Here is a 24,791-nt window from a genome sequence, read left to right on the forward strand (position 1 = left end):
CCATTTAGATTGCTCTCTTCTGCTTGCTCGAATGATAATATCTGGAGGCAAGTGCTTTATTCAAAACTAGATTACTCATGTCTAAAACGTATAATCTCTCCCTGATTTGGAAGCTAGTCACATTGTTGGCTTAGCGGTTGAAGGCGTGCGCCTCGAAACCCTTGGCTCCCAGGTCCGTGACCCTGAAGACTGATCCCGCCAGAGGTTCGGCACGATGCTTTTCCGCCGTGAGTCCTTTCCAGGCAGAGGTGACGAACAACTCGTCGTAGTTCTCGCCGCCGAAACAGCATGACGTGGTGTTCGACGCAGGGAGAGGAACGGTCCGGAGCAGCTTTCCTGTGGACGAATAGGGCGTTGCGTTAGGAGACAGCGAAAGCAAGCAAGGCCAAATGATGGAGGGATTGAACCAAGACTGAGCAGCATATTTGTAAACGTGGATGTAAATTCCATTTATTTAATTATTTATTTATTTATTTATTTATTCATACTGCAATCCCTATTACACAGATTTTAGCAGGGTGGTTACAGATATAATTTTCACAATGTTGGCACTCAAGAATGCATAAACCAAACAAACAAACAAAAAATAGAACGGCATGATGTGAACAATCAAGTCAAATTTGCTGCAAACAACTTTAAGGACGGCTCCATCACTTGGTTATTAGTTAGTCCATTCCACTGAGTTACTGTACGAGGGAAAAAGGAATATTTGAAGCAGTTATTTCGGGACCGGAAAGGGGTTATTGTAAGTTGATGCCTTTGGCGGGTGGCGTGCCCAGAAGAAAAGGAAACGATATTGGAAACATCAAGCTTGTAATGCCCTTTAATTATTTGGTAAAGAAATTGCAGTCGTATTAAACGATTTCTTTTGGTAACTGAAGGCTCATTGGCACGATGTAGGAGTTCAGTTATAGAGGTGCGTCCAAAGCTATTAAAGATAAAGCGGACTGCCTTTTTCTGCACGTTTTCCAATTCAGTTATGTTAGCTTTAGTGAAGGGGTCCCAAACAATCACTCCATATTCTAACACTGGGCGAATGATAATCCTGTACGCTAGAGTACGCACCGTGGAATTAGAATTTAATAGAATTACTAATTAGAATTATAATTTATTTAGAATTACTCGACATTCACTCACTTATTTGCTTCTGCTGAAAGAGAGAAAAAGCGAGCAAGCTTGACAAGAAAGGCGAAGAACAGGGTGCCGACGCCTTCAAGGAGGTTCACTAAAATGTTCGGACATAAAAGCAATAGACATCTTTCCTCGTGATTTCCTTTTTTTTCTCAATTGCTTTATTTTCTGGTTCGTATTACTCGTTTAATTTCTTATATCCTTATTTTCCCATTCACCTATTCTTAAAATTTTATTTTTGTTCGTCTTTTTAGTAGATGTAAGCCAACTAATGAGTTATGAAGTTTCTTGAAAACTACCCTGCTCTTCGCCAATCTCTCAGCTTGAATGTGTGCCACTGCTACTCTACTCGACCAGACGAATTCCCGGTTCACTCAAAAAATCCCTCGCGGCTCCTAATTATGCCTCAACCCAAGGTGACTGAAAGGCAAAAGTCATCCTGCGCGGCTATTTACCGAATTAACCGTGTAAAGCGAACGCCCTATGCTGTGCTTTTTTATGTTAATGTCACATGTACTTTTTTTCACGCGAATACCACCTGTTGTTTTTTTTTTCACGTGAACATCGCATGATGCATTTTTGCACTTTTGCACGCGAACGCAGCATGTTTTTTTTGTTTTTTTTTTGCGAACGCCGCAATGACGAAGTGAACGCGCAGTCACTTCATATTCTTTATTCGCTTTATTTCGTCCACGCCGCTCACATTGCCTGCTAGTACGCATGAGACGTATGAGAATAACACTCCGTGTCACTGATTGATTGCGCTCGCTCTACACGAGCCTTCACCAGTGGCGGATCCGGAGAGGGGGGTGGTGGTAAGAGCGATCACATCCCCGCCCTCCTTCTGCAGTGCCTGTCATCCACCTATCACCAATTAGGATAAAATTAGTGAGACCACTTTGAGCACACATTAAAAGCATTCACGCCATGCTGGGATTTTCGTGCAACTAAAAACAAACCCCTCCTCTTCGATTTTACTTCAAGCGACCGCTCCAACTAATATGAGCGGCTGTATCCACCCCCATGACCTTCGCCTCTGAAAAGTTCGGCTAGAGACCTGTCGGCAGTGTTTCCGGATGGTACCGAGCTAAAAGCAAATATTCATCACTGAACAAGCCCGGAATAACCAAAAGTTTAACAGAATTTCCCATTCTAGAAAACTTTTAAGTGTTATATTGAGAAAATGTCCCTCCTGTATCATAGTATATCCACGTAAATCACAGTATATCCACGGAGTGAGCGGAGCGTCCATCCCTCCATCCATCCGTCCGCCCACCCGCCTGCCTGCCCACAAAAAAAAAACAAAAAAAAAACACTAGCGACTGAAGAACTGTATAAGCGATTCGGCAAGAAAGTAAGCCCAAATGCACTTATTATAGGCGGTACTGGCAACTCTATACCTGTCAGCTTCGTGCAGCCTCCATACAGATTAACAAAAAAAAAAACGCTCATTCACATCGTTAACGCACATGTGGGCCCTCTAATGGGTGCCGCATTATTCTCGCGCTACGTTTCCCCAGCCCGGCAGACTGGATATTTATAGTCTGGTTCACATCAACGCCTTCCGCACACCATTAATCTTCACGTCATTTATCTTTCTGCAAGCCAACATAGTACGTGACCCCAGCTGCGGCTAAATAACGGTTCATACCAGTCATCAGCGCCGTGAGCGGCAGTTGCAGTGTGTGCATATGGTATACACCAGAAGCTGACGCTCTAAACACGCACACACACCGAAGTGGACGGGAGGGACGACTAATTGATAAAGCAGCCGGCACACGCATAATTTGTAAGTGACGCCCACATTTAAGGTACGTCATTCATCCTTTCGTCCTTATTTGCATTTACCCCGTGCTATTCATTTAATGGAGCAGTGACACGATTTCGAGGCACACCAAAAAGAGACATTTTTCGTTTAAGTGGTGCGCACTATTAACGCTCTTCCGCACGCCGATGCACGCATAAAATATTTTACGTTGATTTTGACGTCTTCGTCGCCCAGCGTCTGCAAGCCAGCCCCAACGCAATGGACACTATCACAGCAAGTCAACACGATTCGCTGGATTTGCGAAATCTGCGTCCTGCGCGCAACCTAAATAGAAGAAATCGCTGTTACAGTCTCCGGACGACAATTGACTCGTCGCTGCCCCGCCGCGGTGGTCTGTGGCTAAGGTACTCGGCTGCTGACCCGCAGGGCGCGGGTTCGAATCCCGGCTGCGGCGGCTGCATCTCCGATGGAGACGGAAATGTTGCAGGCCCGTGTGCTCAGATTTGGGTGCACGTTAAACAACCCCAGGTGGTCGAAATTTCCGGAGCCCTCCACTACGGCGTCTCTCATAATCATAGAGTGGTTTTGGGACGTTAAACCCCACATATCAATCAATCAATCAATCAATCAAGTGACTCGTCGCCATTCACTTGAACCACGAGCGACCAAGAGCAAACTGACAGCTGTCGCTTTTGTGTGTCGCAAGTTAAAGTCTTTCAGTGACGTCAGACTTTTGTTGACGCGTCACCACAAAATCGCCCCTTCAATATTGCAATCGAAGTTGCTGTTTCAACTTTAAAGGTACTGGTATTAAAACTATGTTCAATGCGTTTCCAAGCACTACGAGTCCATTTTGATTTGCTTTGATTGATTGATTGATTGATTGATTGATTGATATGTGGAGTTTAACGTCCCAAAACCACTATATGATTATGAGAGACGCCGTAGTGGAGGGCTCCGGAAATTTAGACCACCTGGGGTTCTTTAACGTGCACCCAAATCTGAGCACACGGGCCTGCAACATTTCCGTCTCCATCGGAGATGCAGCCGCCGCAGCCGGGATTCGAACCCACGCCCTGCAGGTCAGTAGCCGAGTACCTTAGCCACTAGACCACCGTGGCGGGGCCATTTTGCTTTGTGTGTTTGTCGACATCGTGTGTATTTATTTAAAAGCGACTGCACGAAAATACTTAAAATTCGTGTCATTAGCATTATTTAAAAATTTAGTGTCAGCATTGCTTTAAATAAACTTATTTTTCAACAATCCCCCCCCCCCCCCCCCGCCACCGCTTTGCACTTCTTTTCCTCATTCTTGCCGCCCACCACAAAAACTGCAGCCAACATCATTCGAATTCAAGCACACATGCACACTTCTGAAGATTGTAGTGATACCATTACCAATGTTTTTTTTTTACCACATGGTTTAGCCAGCTGACGGATCCTTCAGATGAGCGATCTGGCCTGTTGGCTTCGTATACGTGCGTGGTGACCTCAGAAATTCACGCCCCTCTACGGAGCTTCATTATGAGTAATGCACTTTTGGTGCGCCTTCACTGGCTACGGGATTTCATCTCAGTGCTTATTTTATATTCAGTTGAAACGCCATGATCTCTCTAACGCTCCACACTTTGTAACACACTCTGTTCTATAGTTTTTGAAACATACATCACCACTGTCTGCCTGGGGGACCGGAGCTTTGTCAAGCCGAAGAACTTCCGGCTTGACAAAGCAAAGTATTCGTGTCGATTCAGCGCCGATCTGTGCGAATAGTCGATGCGGCAGGTTTTGTGAGTGGTAATGAGTGCCCCCGAAATCTCGGAGGAGGTAGATTATGTGGTTGTTAGCTGTTTTTTTTTTTAGATTCCATATCTGGCACTATTTTACGGGGCGGCAGCTATGGCATACGCTATATAGGCACAGTCGACTAATAAGAGGTGGCTGCGCTCCGCTCACACTGCCCCTTAACCAGTTCACTGACGTTAGGGCACGAAAAAAAAAAAACAGACCCTCACACGTCACCATGAATCTGCCCATTCATCACGTTCCATTTTGACCGATCCCGTCTCATTGTTGTTGTTGTTTTTTTATCCACCAAGCTTTGTGTTCGGGCACTGCTCTCGCACTAGAAAACTCGACTGTATGCGGTCCCTATAACGCCTTTACGATACCGGAAATAGCGGAAAGACTAAAAAGAAAAGAACGCTAATGACGTTCATCATTAGGTGGCGGTTCTGCAGCGATTACGCGTATATACACTCACCTGTTTCGGGATCAATGTTGATGACTCTTCCTGCGGCATAGCAGGCAAGCCACAGCTTGCCATTCGTGTCCACGGTCATTCCGTCGGGATATCCGCAGTCTTTGTACTCTTCCATTGCGTTGAAGTCCACCAGCACCTGTCTGTTTGCTGCAAAAGCGAAGGGTAAAAAACAAGCGCTTATACATGTGAAACCTTCGGAGCGCAGGGCAATACATAATAGAGAATACGAACGCAGACAAAATAAGGAGTGCTAAATAACAATTGCGACTTCAGAAGTTTAATTGTTGCCTTCGCCTCTTTTGATTTCATGTCGTTCGGCGCAGTTAACTTCTATAGCGTTTATCACAAACTCGGCCGAGGAATGACTCTACTCTTCCATATATGTACCAGAGCTTCTATTTTTAATACCAAATCCATCAATAATCTCCAGTGGCAGACTTGATTACACCTTTTAAAGACGCAAACCACGCGCAACAAAGCGCCAGTAGTTGACTTGGTAATGTAATATGGTCGGCTAATTGTTTTTAGTTGCCACAGAAATGTAGCACTAATGCGATAATAACCGCGAACTAATGTCACCATAACAATAGAGTATAAACGCTGTGACCACAGCGCAAGTATCAAAATGTAGGGGGCGTAGCAAGCAACAATACGTGTGTTCGCATTCCGCGCGCTTTCCTCATGCAGTACGTTCTGCAGAAAACACACACTGCGATTGGTGCCTCATCAGCTTACTGTAACTGCTTTCCGCTAAACTTTCTTCGTATTTGATCTCATATATAGCTCGGTTTCCCTAGTGACTCTCTGAGCTATCAGTACCGTTCCATATGGGCTTGCCCAGGGTTCCACTTCAAGAGGGGGGGGGGGGGGCTATTTTTTATGGGGCAGACCTTACCCCCTTTCCCTCCCCGCCTCTTATGTGACTAAGGGGGGCCTGTCCCTTGCCTTCTGCTCCATGCGCACGTCTGTGGTTACAGAAATAAATGCTCTCATAGAGTATATCGAATACCAGGGTGGTTGCCACGAAAACATTTGTCCCGAAAAGTAAAGAAGTGCGGGTCAGTTGACCGGCAATATTGACCACGCGCCGATGAATACTCACACAGCGTGCCCCTGGTGGCGTCGAAGCCGAACGAGTAGACGCTACGCGCGAACGAGTCGACGTAGAACATGCTTCGATTGTCCGGTGACCAGGTCATGCCGTTGGACAGGTTGACCTTGCTCACGTGGCCGGTGACCTTCAACGTTGCCGGGTCGACGCTGAACAGGGAACCGTTCTCCTTCTCGATCAACTGTCCGTCGTTGTGCTTGCCGGTCGTTCCTTAACGAACAGGAGAACCATGAAGTAAGCAGTATAGCTTTAATATCCAAGTAATGTGCTCGTAATTTCGTAACTTCGAGCATGAATGATGCATATCGAAATATTGTTAATAATCGTGGAACAGCTATCAGGGCCACGCAGGTATGATACTGGCAGTAAAAGAAAACAACTCCGCAGTGTTTTTCTTCCTTCTACTGTTTGTGTTTTAACTCTGTACTGCTATTAGTTCTGTTCCGCGATGAACATCCACCTACTAGCCCAGCTCGCGATTATCTTTCGTAATAATAATAATGATCAATCAATTATTTATTTAACGCGCCCTTGAACAGTCACGAGGTCTTAGTGCAGGCGCACGCAAAATTAAAACAATAAAAATAAACAATACAGCACCATTTAGAGAAAAAAATAAAAAAATAAAAAGGTCAAAGAAAAAGAGCGAGAACGCACATACAAAAATAAATCAGCTTAAAATGGAAAGAATAACAGACAAGACTATAATCATAGAATGACAGTAAAAAAACAAGGAGGAATATACACAACATGTGGAAGGCTTCCTGAAAAACGGAAAAGGGAAGAATCTGTACATTGCGAAAAACTATCTTAACACAGTGCAAAGCTGGGATAAAAACATTACATACATTGTATTATGTGTACGGTAGAGTGTTGAGAGAAGTTGCCAGTTACATGAAATGGTTGATTTTTTCTGGTTTACTGACGCGTAATGCGAAAATTTACACATCTCAGAAGCAAAGGGCAGGATATGACACCGTGAACTATTTTTTTTAAAGAAATGAGAGGTCAGCGTGATTTGTAGTAGTAGCAGTAGACACAATAATAATAATAATAATAATAATAATAATAATAATAATAATAATAATAATAATAATAATAATAATAATAGGTGCTACGGTTTTACGCCTTAAAACCATATACAACACACATCGACATACGTTTTCCATTAAACTGAAAAGGCTCTCCAAGCGCAGCTGATACAAGCGCCATTCAGTAAAAGGCCGTGTGACAAGAACGTGTTGCCTTGACTCATACTTTTGAAGTTTCTAAGTCTCGACTCTTGTTTATCTTAAATATATATATATATATATATATATATATATATATATATATATATATATATATATATATATATATATATATATATATATATATATATATATATATATATATATATATATATATATATATATATATATATATATATACGAGGGACTATTAATCAGTTGCCCGCTCGTAATAAGCTCACGTGCTACGTGACGCCAAACATGCGCATTACAGAGTGGTTCACACTCGTCGTTTGTCTTATAGATGGCGCTGACTGACACTCCCATTTCTAATTCACATATAAACCCAAAAAAAGTGGATGGGTCGTAGGTTCGATTCCTGCTCACGGCTGGTTAATTTTTCATCCACTTTTCTTTCTTCTTATTTACATTCCATTGTTTCTAATAACTTCTAATAACTTCCCCTGTACATTCTTTGGCATTACTGTCTGTTAGATCTCATTAATATATATATATATATATATATATATATATATATATGTGTGTGTGTGTGTGTGTGTGTGTGTGTGTGTGTGTGTGTGTGTGTGTGTGTGTGTGTGTGTGTGTGTGTGTGTGTTGGATAGATCCGGAAATTTCGACCATTTCGACCATCTGGTGTTCTTTAACTCTACCATTTCGCTTTCATCTAAATGCGATCGCCGGGGTCGGCAGCCGAGCCCCGTAGCCATGCACTGTTCCACCGAGGCGGACTGCTTCAATAATTGATGGGTGTGATATAAGTACGCGCACATACCGACCCATAGCCGACCAGTGACGTCGCATTTTCCATCATTGCATTTGTTTGTGGGCTTGTCGCTGTCCACCTCAGCGAGCCTTTCGGAGTGCGAAGTAGTCCAGTCGAACTTGCGGAGTTCCCTGTCCAGCGTGATGACGTTCAGGTTCGGGTCGGATTTGTACGGAATAGCGATGGTGACCAGTCCGTCTAGAGAAAAAAAAATCAAGAGAAGCAGATTATTAAACGACTTTCGCGATTCTCGTTTTCAAATATGTTACCTTTACTTCCGCGGCAACAGTGGCACAGCCAGGGTGAAGTGTTCAGCCAGGTGGTGGCACACCGGAACCCGTACCACCCCCCCCCCCCCCCTCCGCCCGAGATTTGTTTTGACATGGCATACAGAGTGACAAACGAGCATTTCAAAAAGTGCCCCCCCCCTCCCCTTTCCCCCAAAATATGTCTGCCTACTCTCCTGCTTCGCAACAGCGATCGCCTGTACGCATTTCCTCCATTTCTGTTAAAAATCACCTTATGACATCTATTAATATTTGTATTTAGTTATATGCGCTATACTTGCCCACCTTATTAATTCTCACTTGCGCATCGCCAATGTAAAAAAAAAAGGCCTATGGGATACGTATTATTGATATTTGGAATGGTCTGCCGGGCTCCCTGCGCGAGCTGTCAAACGATGAATTCGTTGAACAATTGCCAAACTTTCTTCACTGATCAGCTGTGTATACTTTCCTGATGTCCTGCCCATTCAGTGTGTATACTTCAGTGTGTATACTCAATGTGTATACTTTATTTGTGTTATATTTAATGCGACTAAATGTGATTTGGTGTGACTTGATGTATTGTATTTTATCTTGTGTTGTACTCACTCCTGCAATATCTTGCTGTGCAAGATGCAGTATTTGTAAATAAAAAAATAAAATAAATAATTAGAACTCGTTCATATTTCTTTTTCCATTCTGTCGCAACTGTATTGTGCATTTCCCCTCTCATGTTAATAATTGCAGGGTTTCGAAAGTCCCACCAGGCCACAACCACCAAAACGGCGATATGTATGAGAGACGCCGTAGTGGAAATTTTGACCACCTGGGGTTCATGAATCAAAGTACACGGGCCGCGAGAATTTCTACCTCGATCGAAAATTACGGCGAAACACACATAACAGTCCCCAAACTACTTGTCAGGTAGTTCAAAATCGAGTAATTTGTCTAATAAGATTTTCATCACGTCTAGTATTAGCACGAGTGGATGATTACGTACACATCCATATCTTATCTTGCTTAATATAACCTCACCTTTTTATTTTACTTTATTTATAGGGTTCGGTACTTTATTTAAAGCATCGCAGGCTAAACTACCGCATTCCAGGCTATCTGGACCGCCCAAATTTGACTGATACGACGAGATCTTGAGGACCGAGCTCAATTTTTGTTCTGTGAGGTCCTTGTCCCCACGTGTTAAACAATAATTAATATTCCAAATACCCATAATTCCACAGACAGGGGAGTAGGCATAAACTGATTATGATATGTGGGATTTAACGTCCCAAAACCACTATATGATTATGAGAGACACCGTAGTGGGGGGCTCCGGAAATTGCGACCACATGTGGTTCTGTAACGTGCACCCAAATCTGAGCACACGGGCCTACAACATTTCCGCCACCATCGGAAATGCAGCCGCCGCAGCCGTAATTTGATTCCGCGACCTGCGAGTCAGTAGGCATAAACTCTTTTTCAGTGAGGGGCACCTTTTTGATATCTGAAATGGGCACCGGACAGGCAAATGGTCACTTTGCGCTTGTATGCGCAGGCAAAAAAAGTTTCTGGAGAGGGAGGGGAGGCACGGGCTTAGTATGCCAAAAAAGCTCTGTCGCTGGATACACCACTGAGAGACACATCATTTGTTGAAACTAACAATACTATAGATTTGCTGAAAAATAAAAGTTGAACTTCTTTTTTACCTAGCCATCGCACCACGGCAAACATGCCTTACATTTTCCTGCATTATGACTCTGGAACTGATTGCCTTCAACCTTAACAATACTTGAAGCTCACAGATTCAATATTGAACTTTAGTTTATTTTAAGTTCCTTGAGCTCACCTTCAATATTTTACACTTTTCACCACGTTCTTTTAGGGTCACAACTATATACCTTTCTATTTGATTGTTTGTCGCATTTCTTTCTTGATTTTTATTTTTAATGTTTTCTTTGTTATTCTGACTGTTATTCTGACTGAATAGTTTAGTTCGCTACCTAGCATTCCAACTCATATACGGAATGCGACTGGTGCGGCCTCAGAGTGTATAGTCGTGAACTACGGGCGGGCTGCTTCGGTCGCAGGTCCACTCGTGCTAATCTTATCTCGTTGCGACCACAGTGGTTGATACGTCCTTCACCATCCTCTCCCTAAATAGCCTCACGTGCACGCATGAGTGGAAGTATCACGGCAAAAAAGATATATAGATTTTTACGAGATATGCTTCGTGTGACACCCAATGGCGCTGCATACACAGGTTCTAGTAAGGGACCCTATAAGGTTTTAGGGGACGATTAGGACGCTCGGACAACGCATGTTTGGATCCGCACGTTTATAGCTGTAGCCAAAAAAACTTTGTCGGAGGAAGGAAAGAGAGGTTTCTACCACCTATAGGGATATGTTCCTACGTGTGCGTGCATCATATACTGATGCAAAATTGAAAACTTTCTAGGCGAGGGAGGTCTGTAGCCAAGGGGGGCGAGGGTTGGGGTTTCAAACCCTCGGACTTTTTCAGTTTTGCTTGCATGTATATGCACGAACACATACAAACGCATGCAATAAAATATATTAAGTAGGTTTGAACCGATCCCCTCCACCCGCGTCCCCAACCAGCCACGCCAGTAAGCGCGTCCGACTGAAACTCCTCAAACCCGACATCAAAATTTTAGTGTAATCACCGGTATGTGACATCACTCGATATAACCACGCCACGTCGCGACGACCCTGAACTCTAATGACAATGTTGCCTTTCATCGAGTCTGAGTCCATATTACGCCGATATGTGTGCTCGCTCCTTAGGCGTGAAAACGAAAGTATGCTATACTTTTTTTTCAAGGTGCAGGTACGTATCCAGGCGTCTAAAACTGTCAGTATGAGAATTCATGCACATACCAAAGTGGACTCCCGTCGTGTCTCGGGTGACGACGTCCAGCCGACACAGGTCTCCCACAGGTGCATCCACGTAGAGAAGTGTCTTGGACGCAGGGTCCCAGTGAGGTCCCTCGCCTAGGTTGGAGCGCCGTATGGAGGCTGCCGACACCGACATGTCCAACGGCTATGCAACCGGCAAAGACCGCTCTGCGCTAAATTCCGCTGTCGTGCTAACCGCGGAAGCACGTCCCGACTGCGCGTTCACAAAGGAACAGGATGAGGGCGTCGAAGAGTGACGCGAAAACGGCAACACGGCTGCGATAAATGGTTCGAGGGCTAGGCGTGCTGCGCCGTCGCCTTTCGAGTGGTGAGCCTGTCCAAGTCGAACCTATCTTATCACTACGTTATCTTTCTATGGCCGTTCCGAGCGTCCTAAAGTAACATTGACACTGTCGTATAGTGAGGTACATATACTCCGTGAGAACGGCAACAACGGAAGTGTTCGTTTCTACAGTTTAGACCAGTCTCTGGCTTTCACCGGGCTTCTTCCTGATGAAGGCCAAACTCTGGCCGAAACTGTCGAAGAAAACACTTCCGTTGTTACTCCTGATGAAGGCTGCAGACTCTGGCGTAAACTGTCGAAAAAAAGAAAACGCTTCCGTTGTTACTGTTTTCCCGAAGGATCTACTTCGCTGTGTGCAATGCTATGGCCACTTTTGCCACCATGCCTGCCTATATATATGCGTGTGAAAAAGGTTAAGCTTCTTAAAGAACTGTTTACTTATCAGAGACTGATCTTCCTCACCATGATGAAGATCGGTCTCCTATAGAAACGTTAACAACTAAGATTTTTTTAAAGAAGTGTACACCTTTTTCATCGTCAAGGTGAAGATCAGTCTCCTACTGAAAAATAGCCTAATAAAGTTTTGTAGAAGCGTACACCTTTTTGCTATCTCTTTTATGGCAATTGAAAGCAGACTTTTCATAATCTAAACACACACACACACACACACACACACACACACACACACACACACACGTGTGTGTGTGTGTGTCTTTGTGGCAAGCATGGTGGTGAAACTCAAAGGTAGTTGTATGCAAACAGCTATAACGGAAAGGTTGCTTTCTGACAGTTTGATGATTAGGGCTGCTGGAAGAAACTGTGGGAAAAACACCCACAGGAACCCTTATGCATTTGCCTAAGCCGATCAGCAAATCGTTATCCACCAGCTCGAAATCAGTACGAATCAAGACAGCAGGAACACAACACCATGCTGTTTTGAGAGCGAAAGTCGTCTTTTTCTTCTCAACCAATTTGTTCGTACTTCCCTGTCGCTTTTCCTGAAAAGTGTTTTCTACTTGCCATGATTTCGTACTGCCTCCGTGATGGCCCCACCCTTCCTTGACAAAGTGACAATGTCATGCGTAATGGCGCCATCGTATAAAGTCACACATTTTCGCGCTACTGGCGTCATGAAGATTCTTTGTATCTCTTGTGTCGACGCCAACTTTCAATTTTCACATTTCATAAAGTTTCAGAGGCCTTTCCCTTAATAAGCCCTTCCATTGATGTCAACAATGCTTGATTTCAACAAGGCTCTAATTTGCATGCATACAAAGCATGCACACACGTGTGTGTGTGCATGTAAAACCTGCCAAACTTTACCTACCAAATTAGTACATGCTCATCTTAAACGGCTATGCAGTTCCGTTTTCAACATTGAATTACGTGGTCCTTACTTCGGGACATTATATTCCCATCAGTCAAGATACCACTCTTTTACACAATTTTTTCAAGTAGTGGCAATAGACTTTCACTGATGTTGGGCTAAATAACTTGTTCTTCCTATGCCATGGCCCCATTCTGCTTCAGCATGCAGTGTATCACCACCTAATCCACTAGTAATACGATAGCCACTAACAGCCATGTCGGGCTTCATTAGCGGGGGTGGACCAGTATAATATATTCTATGCCATAGCATTTGCAGAAGAGCTTGGAACTGTGCAAAAGTAGTAACCTCAATTTTTAAAGAGCGACTGCCTATTAAGACGTTTCATAACTCTAAATATTTGACAAACCTGTCAGAAAGTTCACGCAATGTTGTCGTCCCACAAGGAGAAATGCAGTGCGCGACACTGACGAGTACAGGAGACATAAATAGACCCAGATGAACCAGTTCTGACCAAACAGAAACAGAAAGTACTGTAGCCATTCAGCCACCAAGATTAACTTCATATGCGATTTCCAGCGCTTCGAAAAATAAAAAGAGACAGTGTCATTGAACATCAATTACAATTTATGACAAATATTTCAGGCAGTTGCTACAAGGAAAATGGCAGGACAGTGCACAAATTGATCAAGTAGATGAAATCACTGGAGTGATGAGAGCTTTAGTTGCACCTAGCAAAAGCACAACTAAAATACATATTGCCATGTTCACGAATGCATTCACATGTGTGCACACACACACACACACACACACACACACACGCACGCACACACACACAAATACAGCCATAATAATGGTTTGACAGCTTTACTCTGCCACGCGACGTATTTGTTATACGCAGCTTTGAGAAAGCGCACTATCTTACTTAAATGAATGCCCGAGCTAAATATGTACCGGGAATACAAATGCTGCCTCACTTCTAAAATGTTACATACCTTTACATCTAACCAACATATGCCTCAAACTTTTCACTGCACTCTACTTGTGCTGGCAGCGTTGATGATGACAAGAGCTCATTTGTGTACTGTAGAATGAGTTGTGCAAACTATACACATACACACATGCTCTATGTGTGAGAACATATACGTAATGTATATAGAAAAGTTCCAAATGTCCTTGATAAAATCTTTGAATCCTGCCCCATTCTTGACCAGTAACATTCACTGTTCAAGGATTTTTTCATTACTGCGCTGATGAAAGCTGTGATAACAAAAGCCTGTGCATTACTTGGCCTTAAATTAACAAGCCTCATTCTGTGAGCACTGAATATGAAGTAATAAATTTCTGCCCTTAGACAATATGTTGCAGTAACATCAAAATAAAGTGCCAACAGAAAATAATTTAAAACTTCATAGAGTCCTCCAAAAAACAAGCCTTTTCTTTTTGTTAGAAGACTCACTTTATTAAATAAAATGTAAATTACAAAATACTATACAAACTGATAAAAAGCTAGTAGTCAGTTCAACTTCACCTAAAGTTCCATCCTAATGTTGTTGTTTTTTTTGGGGGGGGGGGGGGGGGGGGTTACTAAGGTCCTATTTGCAGTGGTGGGTTTCACATATGACAGAAAGGCCCCTGTATAAACTGAATTATTTGAGCATAAAAAGGTCTACAACCACAGAATGACATTAATATTTTTTTACAGCACTGCGATTGTGAATGAACGACAAAACTCTATGAAAGCAGTTCTATGCAGGCATAAGACTGAAGGAACATGTCTTACAGCAGCAGTTTGGCATGTCAATACTCACATCAAACAATAATACAAAATGTGCAGTCATCTTCATCTATATCAGCCCGACTACGCCCACTGCAGTGCAAAGGCCTCTCCCATAATCCTCCAATCAACCCGGTGTTGTGCTTTCTATTGCCACATTATACATGTGAATGTTTTAATCTCCTCTGCCCACCTAATCTTCTGTCTCCCCTTCGTGCATTTGCCTTCTCTGAGAATCTAGTGAGTCACCCTTTATGACCAACGGTCATCCTGCCTGAGTGCTACATGCCCGCCCCATTTCCATTTCTCTTTCTTGATTTTAACTATGATGTCCTTAACCCTGCTTTGTTCCCAGACCCACACTACTCTCTTCTTTTCTCTTCAGGTTACACCTAACAATTCCTTATGATTGCTCGCTGCGTCGTCCTCAACTTCAGCTAGACTCTCTTTGTAATCCCCCAGGTTTCTGCTCCATAGGTAATTACCGACAAGATGCACCTGTTATATACCTTTCTATTGAGGGTTAGTGGCAGATTACCATTAATGATCTGAGAATGCTTGCCGAATGTGATGCACCCCATTCTTATTCTTCTAGTTATTTCGCTCTCATGGTTTAACACAGCGGTTACCACCTGTCCTAACCAGACATATTCCTTTACAACTTGCAGCGTCTCTCCACCTACCGCAAAGTGCTGTTTTCTGCCGAGACTGATGCACATCACTTTAGTTTTGTGCATATATATTTTCAGACCTTTTTCTGCTTTCTGTGTCTAGTACGGTAATCATGAGCTGCACTTTGTCCCCCGAGTTACTCATCATGGCCATGTCATCAGCGAATCGCAGCTTACTTAGATACTCTTCATTAACTCTTATCCCAAACTCTTCCCAATCTAGGGTCCTGAAAACCTCCTGTCAACACGCGGTGAATAGCATCAAAGAGATCGTGTCTCTCTGCCTTACATCCTTCTTTATTTGGATTCTGTCACCTTTTTATGGAGAACAATGTCGGCTGTGGATCCACTGCAGATTTCTTCCACTATGTTTATATAGTGTTCTTCAATGCCCCGATTCCATAGTGCCTGCATTACTGCTGATGTCTCGACTGAGTCAAATGCCTTCTCGTAATCTATGAAGGCTATGCGTAGGGCTTGGTTATATTCCATGCATTTCTCAATCACCTGATTGATAGTATATCGCCTATTGTGGAGTAGCCTGTAGAAAATTCTGCTTGGTCCTTTGGTTGATTGGACTCTAATGTCACCTTAATTCTATTAGCTATTATTTTTGCAAATAGTTTGTAGAGAATGAACAGTAAGCTGATTTATTTTTTATAGGTCAAGATAATGTTGGAGTTCTTTCAAGATTCTGGTAGACTTCACGTCAAGAGGAACTTCGTATATAAGGTGGCTAATTTTTCTAACACAATTTCTTTTCCATCTTTCAGGAGGTCCGCTGTTACCTTATCCTCACCAGCGGCTTTCCCCCTTAGCATTCCTTTTAGGGCTTTCCTTACTTCCCCTGTCGTTACTGGTAGGATGTCCACTTCCTCTGGACTATTATTGCTTCTCACGATATCATACTGGTTGTTTTGGCTTCTGTACAGCTTTCTGTAGAACTCCTCTGCCACCTCGACTATCCTATCCATATTGGTCGTGACATTGCCTTCCTTGTTCCTCTATGTGTACATCCGATTTTTGCCTATGCACAAGTCTGCCTTCGCAGCTTTTAGGCTTCTGCCACTATATACAGCCTATCTATAGTGGTTAAGTACAAAACGTCAAACGTATTCACTGATTAGTCCATACCGACTAGTTCAGCTTTTGTTCTGCAAAGTTCAGTTGTACACTGTACACATAGAAGCTGCTGCAGCAAAGACTACACAACGCTGCCATGCCAAGAGTTCAGTAAGCTGCCAAGGTAATAAAGCGCAATAGTTGCATCTGACAGCTAATCGAAACCTTTTCTCCTAATTAAATTCTTAATTCATCATAAGTACAGAAGGAGGCTTCAGACTTAAAACATTGCCAGGAAGACCATCTATTAGTCGTTTGACATTACCGATAAAATGTATATAATGGCAACATAGCTGATACATAACAAGGAAGCAATAAAATAAAGCAGGACATACAGCACAAAATAATCATAATGTACAAAAGCAACAAATAAAGGTAAGTGTTTACATGCAAAGTCATTTATTTATTCAAAATACCTTACAGACCCAACAGGGCATTGTGTAAGGGGAGCATAAAAGAAACAAATACATGAATTGGTACAATTTTCATACCTACAACAATCATAAACTAATTGTCAATTTTCATACAAGTCCTAACAGGAATAACAATGAAAAAATATTAATATTAATCTTAAATAGGAATAGAATGGCAAGGAAAATCCTATTGTAGCGAAGCCTCCGAACTATGAAATGGGTCGAACTCTTGAGTACCTTCTAGTGGGGCTACCCAACAAGGACGCCGCTCGCACTGAGAGCCCGTGCTTGGCCGTTACTGTCGCCATTGTGCTTGCTCGCTGTGGACCGGCTATTAAACGCCTTAACATTTTGGTGGAGGTGCTGTGCCCTTCAAACATCTTTGGTTCACATTCGATGCCCTTGGAGCTTAGATCCCGTACCGTGCCTTCAACCATGCAACAAGACGCCGCTCAGCAAACGCTTCCTCCTGCGCCGACGCCATGTTCCGGTGTCCCCCGCATCCGCGACCCACCTGTCTTCACCGGCGCGGATGGCACCGACGTCGAGGACTGGCTCGTCATGTACGAACGCGTCAGCGTCCCCAATCATTGGGACGAGGCAGGTAAACTCGGCAACCTGGTTTTCTACCTCGCGGGTGTGGCTGGCATGTGGTATAACAACCACGCGTCTGATTTCGCAACCTGGTCCGATTTTAAGACTGCTATCACCAACGTTTTTGGCCGCCCTGCCGTTCGTAAGCTGCAAGCCGAGCAGCGCTTACGCGAACGCGCTCAGCAGGCCGGTGAATCATTCACCAGCTACATTGAAGACGTCTTGGACCTATGCAAGAAATGCAACGACAGCATGTCCGAATCAGACAAGATCCGGAACGTCATGAAGGGCATTGCCGATGATGCCTTCACGATGCTGCTGGCCAAAAACCCAGGCACAGTAGCTGAGGTCATCACGCTGTGCCAGAGCTACGAGGAGCTCCGCCGGCAGCGTTCGATGACCCGTCGCTCCACACCACGAGATGCAGGGCTTGCAGGCTTGGAGGCGAGCTGTGACCAGGTGGCACTGCTGGCAGACCTCAAGTCCTTCATACGTGAGGAAATCGCACGGCAGTTCTCTCTCCTGCCCTTCGCCCACCCACCGGCTGCTCAACAATCGGCCACTACCATTTCCCCCCCCTTCCGCCGAGCGATTGAGCAGGAAATAGCGGAGGTTATGCCTGCGTACCACCCACAACAGCTTCCGGCTCCTGTACCCCCAAGTTACGCCCAAGTGGTCGCCAGGCCGCCTCCAGTCGTTCAAGCGCCCGCCCCACTGACTTACGCCGAAGCTGCCGCACGACCTCCATCCTTTGCAGCGGGTATGCCGGCTACGTATGTTGACGTGACCTCTCAGACTCAGCTCCAGCACCCCCTGCAGCCTTTCCAGCCACCGTTCCGTCCATCGGCTCTTGCGTCATGGACAAGACCTACCCCGGCGAACCGATGGCACACATCCGACAACCGGCCCATTTGCTTTGCCTGCAGTTACGCCGGCCACGTAGCGCGTTATTGCACTCGCGTACAGACGCCCCATATCTCGTCGCCTGTTGCTGGACAGATTAGGCGTACCTATCACGAGGAAACGCCGTCTATGCCACCGCCAACTCGCCTAGCTTCATCTTCTCGTAGGTCACCGTCTCCACGACGTCGTTCCCCGTCCCCCATGCGGCCAAGTTCAGCTGCTCACGAGCGGGAAAACTAGTCGTCGCAGTCCCCGAGGCAAGGACTGCGATGCTATCGCATTGTGAAAGCCCTCAGAGCCGCCCATCTAATGTCATTGACGTGCTTGTGGACGGTGTTCACGCATCTGCTCTTATTGACACAGGAGCTGCAGTATCCGTTATGGACGAAAAATTTTGCCGCTTGCTTCGTAAAGTGACGACGCCAATTTCTGGATTGTCCCTTCGTACCGCCGGTTTGCATCGTATCCATCCTACAGCAGGGTGCACAGCTCGCGTTGTCGTTCAGGACGTTCTGTATGTCGCCCAATTCATCATCATTCCCGCATGCTCTCATGACGTCATCCTGGGGTGGGATTTTCTCTCCCGCAACGACGCCGTCATCCATTGTGCCGCCGCCGAAATTGAACTCTCCCCCTTCTCGCATTTGACGCCGGAAGACAGTTCTTCGAAAGTGAGCAAGATTCTCGTGAAAGACGATACCATAGTGCCTCCAAGCTCCACGATGGGTGTATCTGTCTACTGCGCTGGACTCTCCGACACAATTGCACTCGTTTCGCCATCCGACCGTGCTTGCCGAAGGAAAGGGTTGCTAGTACCTTTCGCGACCGTGCAAATCACCCAGGGCAACGCCTCTATTTTCGTGACCAACCCATCCCCGTACACTGTTACCTTGGTTCGAGGGGAATGTCTCGGCAGAGTGGAACCAGTGGATGACGCACAAGTCCTGGACGTACCTGATGACTCGCGTTGTCCCAATTTGCGTACCATCAGTGCTGTTTCCACTTCTGATTCGTCATCTCCTGATGTATTTGGCCCTTGCATTGATGACAACCTCACGTCGGTACAGCGTTCCCAGCTTCTGAACCTGTTGCGAGAATATCGTTCTTCTTTCGATGTCGGGCGAAGTTCTCTCGGTCGTGTGTCCGCTGTTACGCATCGTATCGACACTGGTGCCCATCCACCATTACGGCAACGTCCCTACCGCGTGTCGCCTGCTGAACGTCGGGAAATTAACGAGCAGGTTGATGATATGCTCAGACGCGACGTTATTCGGCCCTCGGACAGTCCATGGGCGTCTCCTGTTGTTCTTGTTGCGAAGAAAGATGGTTCTGCGCGGTTCTGTGTAGACTACAGACGGCTCAATAAGATCACTCGCAAGGATGTTTACCCACTGCCGCGCATCGATGACGCAATTGACAGCCTTCACGGAGCCGAATTTTTTTCTTCTCTCGATCTGCGCTCGGGGTACTGGCAAGTACCCATGGCTGATGACGCTCGACCGAAGACTGCGTTCATCACACCCGACGGCTTGTACGAATTCAACGTCATGCCGTTTGGTCTATGTAATGCACCTGCGACCTTTGAGTGCATGATGGACACCGTTCTGCGCAACTTGAAATGGCACACGTGCTTGTGTTACCTCGATGACGTTGTTGTGTTCGCTCCAGATTTCTCTACGCACCTCCAACGTCTGAAAGAAGTTTTTGCACGTGTCAGCAATGCCGGCTTGCAACTAAATCTGAAGAAGTGCCGCTTTGCAGCACGGCAACTCACCATCCTTGGGTACGTCGTGTCCAAGGATGGCATTCTTCCTGACCCAGCCAAGCTTCGGGCCGTGGCCGAATTCCCCAAACCTGCGTCCGTCAAAGAACTGCGTAGTTTCGTGGGCCTGTGCTCGTACTTCCGACGCTTCATACGAAACTTTGCCACGATCATATCACCGCTGACGAAGCTCCTTGGAAGTAACGGGTCCCTCAATTCGTGGTCGTCTGAGTGCGACGACGCGTTCGCGAAGCTCCGCCATGTGTTGACATCTCCTCCCATTCTACGCCACTACGACCCTACGGCCCCGACGGAGGTGCACACAGACGCCAGCGGTGTAGGCCTCGGCGCTGTCCTGGCGCAGCGCAAACCCGGATTCCCTGAATATGTCGTAGCATATGCAAGCCGTACGCTCACGAGAGCTGAGACAAACTACACCGTCACGGAGAAAGAGTGCCTGGCGATCGTGTGGGCTCTTACAAAGTTTCGACCGTATTTGTATGGTCGCCCATTCGATGTCGTCACCGACCATCATGCACTATGCTGGCTTTCATCATTGAAGGATCCCTCAGGCCGTCTCGCCCGTTGGGCTCTTCGTTTACAAGACTACGACATCCGCGTGCTGTACCGCAATGGACGCCAGCATGCTGATGCCGACGCCCTCTCACGCTCCCCTCTGCCTGAAGGTGATGTGCTCTGCTCAGTATCTTCGGCTGCTGTTTCTGCCATTGACGTTGACATAATCGCTACCGAACAGCGAAAGGATAATTGGATCGGCCCGCTGATCGACTTGCTGTCTGATCCATCCGCAACGCCATCCACGCGTGCATTGCGTCGTCAAGCTCGCCATTTCGCCATTCGTGACGGCCTTCTACACCGACGCAATTACGACGCCGACGGCCGGCAGTGGTTACTCGTGATACCCCGCAGTCTGCGGTCAGAGATATGTGAATCCTTCCAATCTGATCCGCAATGCGCGCACTCTGGGGTATTCAAAACCTACCATCGCATTCGACAACGCTACTTCTGGCGCGGGATGTACCGCTATGTGCAGCAGTTCGTTCGCTCTTGCCTCACTTGCCAACGCCGTAAACCGTCAGCTCACATGTCGCACGCCAGTCTACAACCGTTACCTTGCCCTGACCGTCCCTTTGGGCGCGTAGGTATCGATTTGTATGGACCACTTCCTCTGACGTCGGCTGGTAACCGCTGGGCCATCGTTGCCGTTGACCATTTAACGCGATACGCCGAAACCGCCGCTCTCCCTGCGGCTGCTGCGCGCGATGTTGCGTCCTTCCTGCTGCATCGATTTATACTGCGCCACGGACCACCCCAAGAGCTTCTCAGCGATCGAGGCCATGTCTTCTTGTCGGAAGTCGTCGAAGCCATTCTGACGGAGTGCCATTCTGTCCACCGCAAAACTACTGCTTACCACCCACAGACGAATGGCCTCACCGAACGCTTTAACCGCACCCTCGGCGACATGCTTTCTATGTACGTCGCTGCCAACCACACTAATTGGGATAATATACTGCCCTTCATCACCTACGCCTACAACACCGCCCCTCAGAGCACGACTGGTTTTTCACCTTTCTACTTGCTGTACGGAAGGCACCCGTCGCACACCATGGACACGATACTCCCGTACACGCCGGATCTATCTGAGTGTAAACCTATTTCCGAGACAGCCAGGCTTGCTGAAGAGTGTCGCGAGCTTGCCAAGACTTTTACGACGCAAGAGCAAGAGCGGCAGAAGAGTATCCGTGATGCCAGCACCACTTCTGAGCCCACGTTCCTTCCTGGTGCGCTTGTATGGCTCTCGATCCCGACCTCTGCCGCTGGCCTCTCTTCCAAACTACGTCCCAAATACGAAGGCCCCTACCGTGTCATCGAGCGCACCTCACCCGTCAACTATCTGATCGAACCCGTTGAACAATCTTCGGACATGCGCCGCCGTGGGCGAGACATCGTCAACGTGGAGCGCCTGAAGGCTTATTATGACCCGCTCATAATAACAAGCTGTTAGGTCGCCAGGCGGCTCCCTCTTCGACCCCGGGGTAATTGTAGCGAAGCCTCCGAACTATGAAATGGGTCGAACTCTTGAGTACCTTCTAGTGGGGCTACCCAACAAGGACGCCGCTCGCACTGAGAGCCCGTGCTTGGCCGTTACTGTCGCCATTGTGCTTGCTCGCTGTGGACCGGCTATTAAACGCCTTAACACTATGAGTATAAATGTGAGATAATGACATAAAACAAGCTAAAAAAGCAAGCACAAATTGTGAAAAGACTTTCCATTATTTAAAAGAAAACATCACTCAAGAATAAAAACAGAACTGAATTGCATGTTAGTAATCAAACCATCAAAAAAAGTTTAAAGTAAGAAAAAAAAAACGAGATACTAGTAGTGCATAAACGCGTAGGTGCTGATTTTGATATGAACAAAACGAGCAGTTAATCCTGGAAATGGGTAGAGGCAAATAATGTCGAACTCCTTATAAATTATAAATAAAATGCAATTAACATGCTAGTCTGTTTAAACACAAGGTTTAACGAAGAACACGGGGTAGATTCGACAGATACATAATTAGCACAAGCTCGCAAATGTTTTTTTGCAGCCTAAAAAACTAAAAGATTTCTTAAAATGATTAAAAAAATGGGGGAGGTGGGCACTCAGCAGCCCTATGACTATCGCTTCTGTAGTGCTGCTTTGCTGCCTCTATATTTATAAATAAGAGGATGCCACACTTCTTACAACCGTACCCTGTAAGGCCACCCACTTCGCATTTCGTCCCATTATCACTGTAAACAGGATTGACACCAATGTCTGCGGCAGCGCGACCTTCCGCACTGCTTATGAGGTTTACACATTGCTCCTGGTCTCCGTCCTCCACAGGCCTTACAGCCTCACTGTGCTTCCCTTTATTATTGGTGGAAGAAACATGAACACGGGCAGCAAATGATATTGAGCCAGAAGGAACATTGTGGGGGTTCGAGCTGAAAGTGTTTGGATCTAGAGTGTCCAACGACAATGGTTCTAGAGAGAAATCATTATCGTCTTCTAATGACTGAACGTTTGGCATACGCGGCATCAGTGGAGATGATGGCATGTCTTTATACACTGTATAAGATGGTGAACATGATTTGTCTGCAGGAACATCAAGGCACACCGAGGAAGAGCCCTGAAGCACGACCAAAGCCTTTCTGTGCTTTTTTTCCCTTGTCATGCTCCTTCATGTTCTGGACGCCAGAGATATCGGTATTGCAGGCGTTGCATTGAATTAAATTTTTGATTGCGGGTGAAGAGAGTTCTCCAGAGAGGCATCCTTTGCCGTCGATACTGAAGTCCCCATGCTTTTCATAGCTTTCTGGTCCAGGGAATCTTTCATTGCATGTCAGGCACTTGTATGGTTTGCTGCTAGGCTGTGGAGAAAGTGAAATGGTACAATCGTGCTAAATACTAGTACAAGTGGGAATTGCTACGCCACGTAAAGACTGTAATGCATTGCAACGCATACACCTCCAAGGAATTGCAAGAAAAATCACTTTCCTTATGAATGCTAATACATGTTGTTTGAATGCTAACATGTTGTTTGAGAGCGTACGTAAGTATTTACCAAGAAAAAAAAAACATAGCTTGTCTCCTGTACAGCATAGTTTGTGAAATGGCCTCTCAACGGTTACCCACCTTTTGGAATTTATAGTCAATGCAGCCCAGTCCATTGACAGCCATAAACAAATTGACCTCATATTCCTAAATTTCTCAAAAGCATTTGATTTTGTTTAACATAACAAATTAACAAGTAAATTAAAAGTTACTCTTGGGGATAGTAGTAATGTACACTGTATTAAAGATTACTTAACAAACCACTCACAATTTTTACAGTTACAGGACACCACCTCTAGAACAGCAGCAGCCACATCAGGCAGGCCACAAGACAGCGTACTAGAACCAATAATATTAACAATATTCATTAATGATTGGCCCCTCTCAAATGCGTGCTTCACCAAGAAATCAATATTCCTGCCGATCACCTAACTCCGAACAGAGCATCAAAAGATGTACACAAATGGTGCAAAATGGCAAATGTCCCTTAATATTCGAAAATGTGTTTCCATGGCAATAACACGCAAAAAACACAGGTCCAACTTTTATTTTGCCATTGATAACTGCCCCATTAACCACAGTCTCTAACCGTGAATATATAAGAATAACAATTTCTAATGATCTGAGATGGGATACTCACACTGATAACATACCTAGTACAGGCCTAAAAAAACTTTTTACCAAATTCACGATAACCTTAAAGCAGTGCAACTTAGGTGCTTTTTGCTTATCTGTAGCATGAGCATGAAGCATTTTTTGTCACAGTTGTAGGTTGCACATTTGTAACAGTTGAATTCGATTTGGAAGCAGCATGATTGAACGAGCTACATGGTTCAAAAGACCGGCTCATAAATC

The 24,791-nt window shown here is 45.4% G+C and overlaps 2 protein-coding genes across 3 annotated transcripts in view; both read right to left on the reverse strand.

The window, feature by feature from the left end:
* Positions 1–38: 38 nt before the first annotated feature.
* Positions 39–11,736, reverse strand: LOC119163473 (regucalcin-like). Its single transcript, XM_037415478.2, has 5 exons — positions 11,442–11,736; positions 8,293–8,481; positions 6,262–6,480; positions 5,160–5,306; positions 39–336 (listed from the first exon to the last, which is right to left on the reverse strand). Exons 1-5 carry the CDS (start codon positions 11,593–11,595, stop codon positions 131–133), a joined length of 915 nt encoding a protein of 304 aa, XP_037271375.2. The 5' UTR covers positions 11,596–11,736; the 3' UTR covers positions 39–130.
* A 5,300-nt stretch (positions 11,737–17,036) lies between these two features.
* LOC119163474 (uncharacterized) overlaps positions 17,037–24,791 on the reverse strand; it is a 403,044-nt gene continuing 395,289 nt past the window's right edge. Inside the window, exons 7-8 of one of the 2 annotated variants that reach the window (XM_075873143.1) lie at positions 24,205–24,275; positions 23,619–23,752 (exon numbers count right to left, since the gene is read on the reverse strand). In XM_075873143.1, the coding sequence (XP_075729258.1) occupies positions 24,252–24,275 (24 nt within the window). In that variant the 3' untranslated portion in view covers positions 23,619–23,752; positions 24,205–24,251. Of the gene's footprint in view, positions 23,753–24,204; positions 24,276–24,791 lie in introns of both variants that reach the window. The other variant, XM_075873142.1, reaches the window with a different exon arrangement.

The sequence above is a fragment of the Rhipicephalus microplus genome, chromosome 9, assembly GCF_043290135.1.
Source record: "Rhipicephalus microplus isolate Deutch F79 chromosome 9, USDA_Rmic, whole genome shotgun sequence".
Taxonomy (NCBI): domain Eukaryota; kingdom Metazoa; phylum Arthropoda; class Arachnida; order Ixodida; family Ixodidae; genus Rhipicephalus; species Rhipicephalus microplus.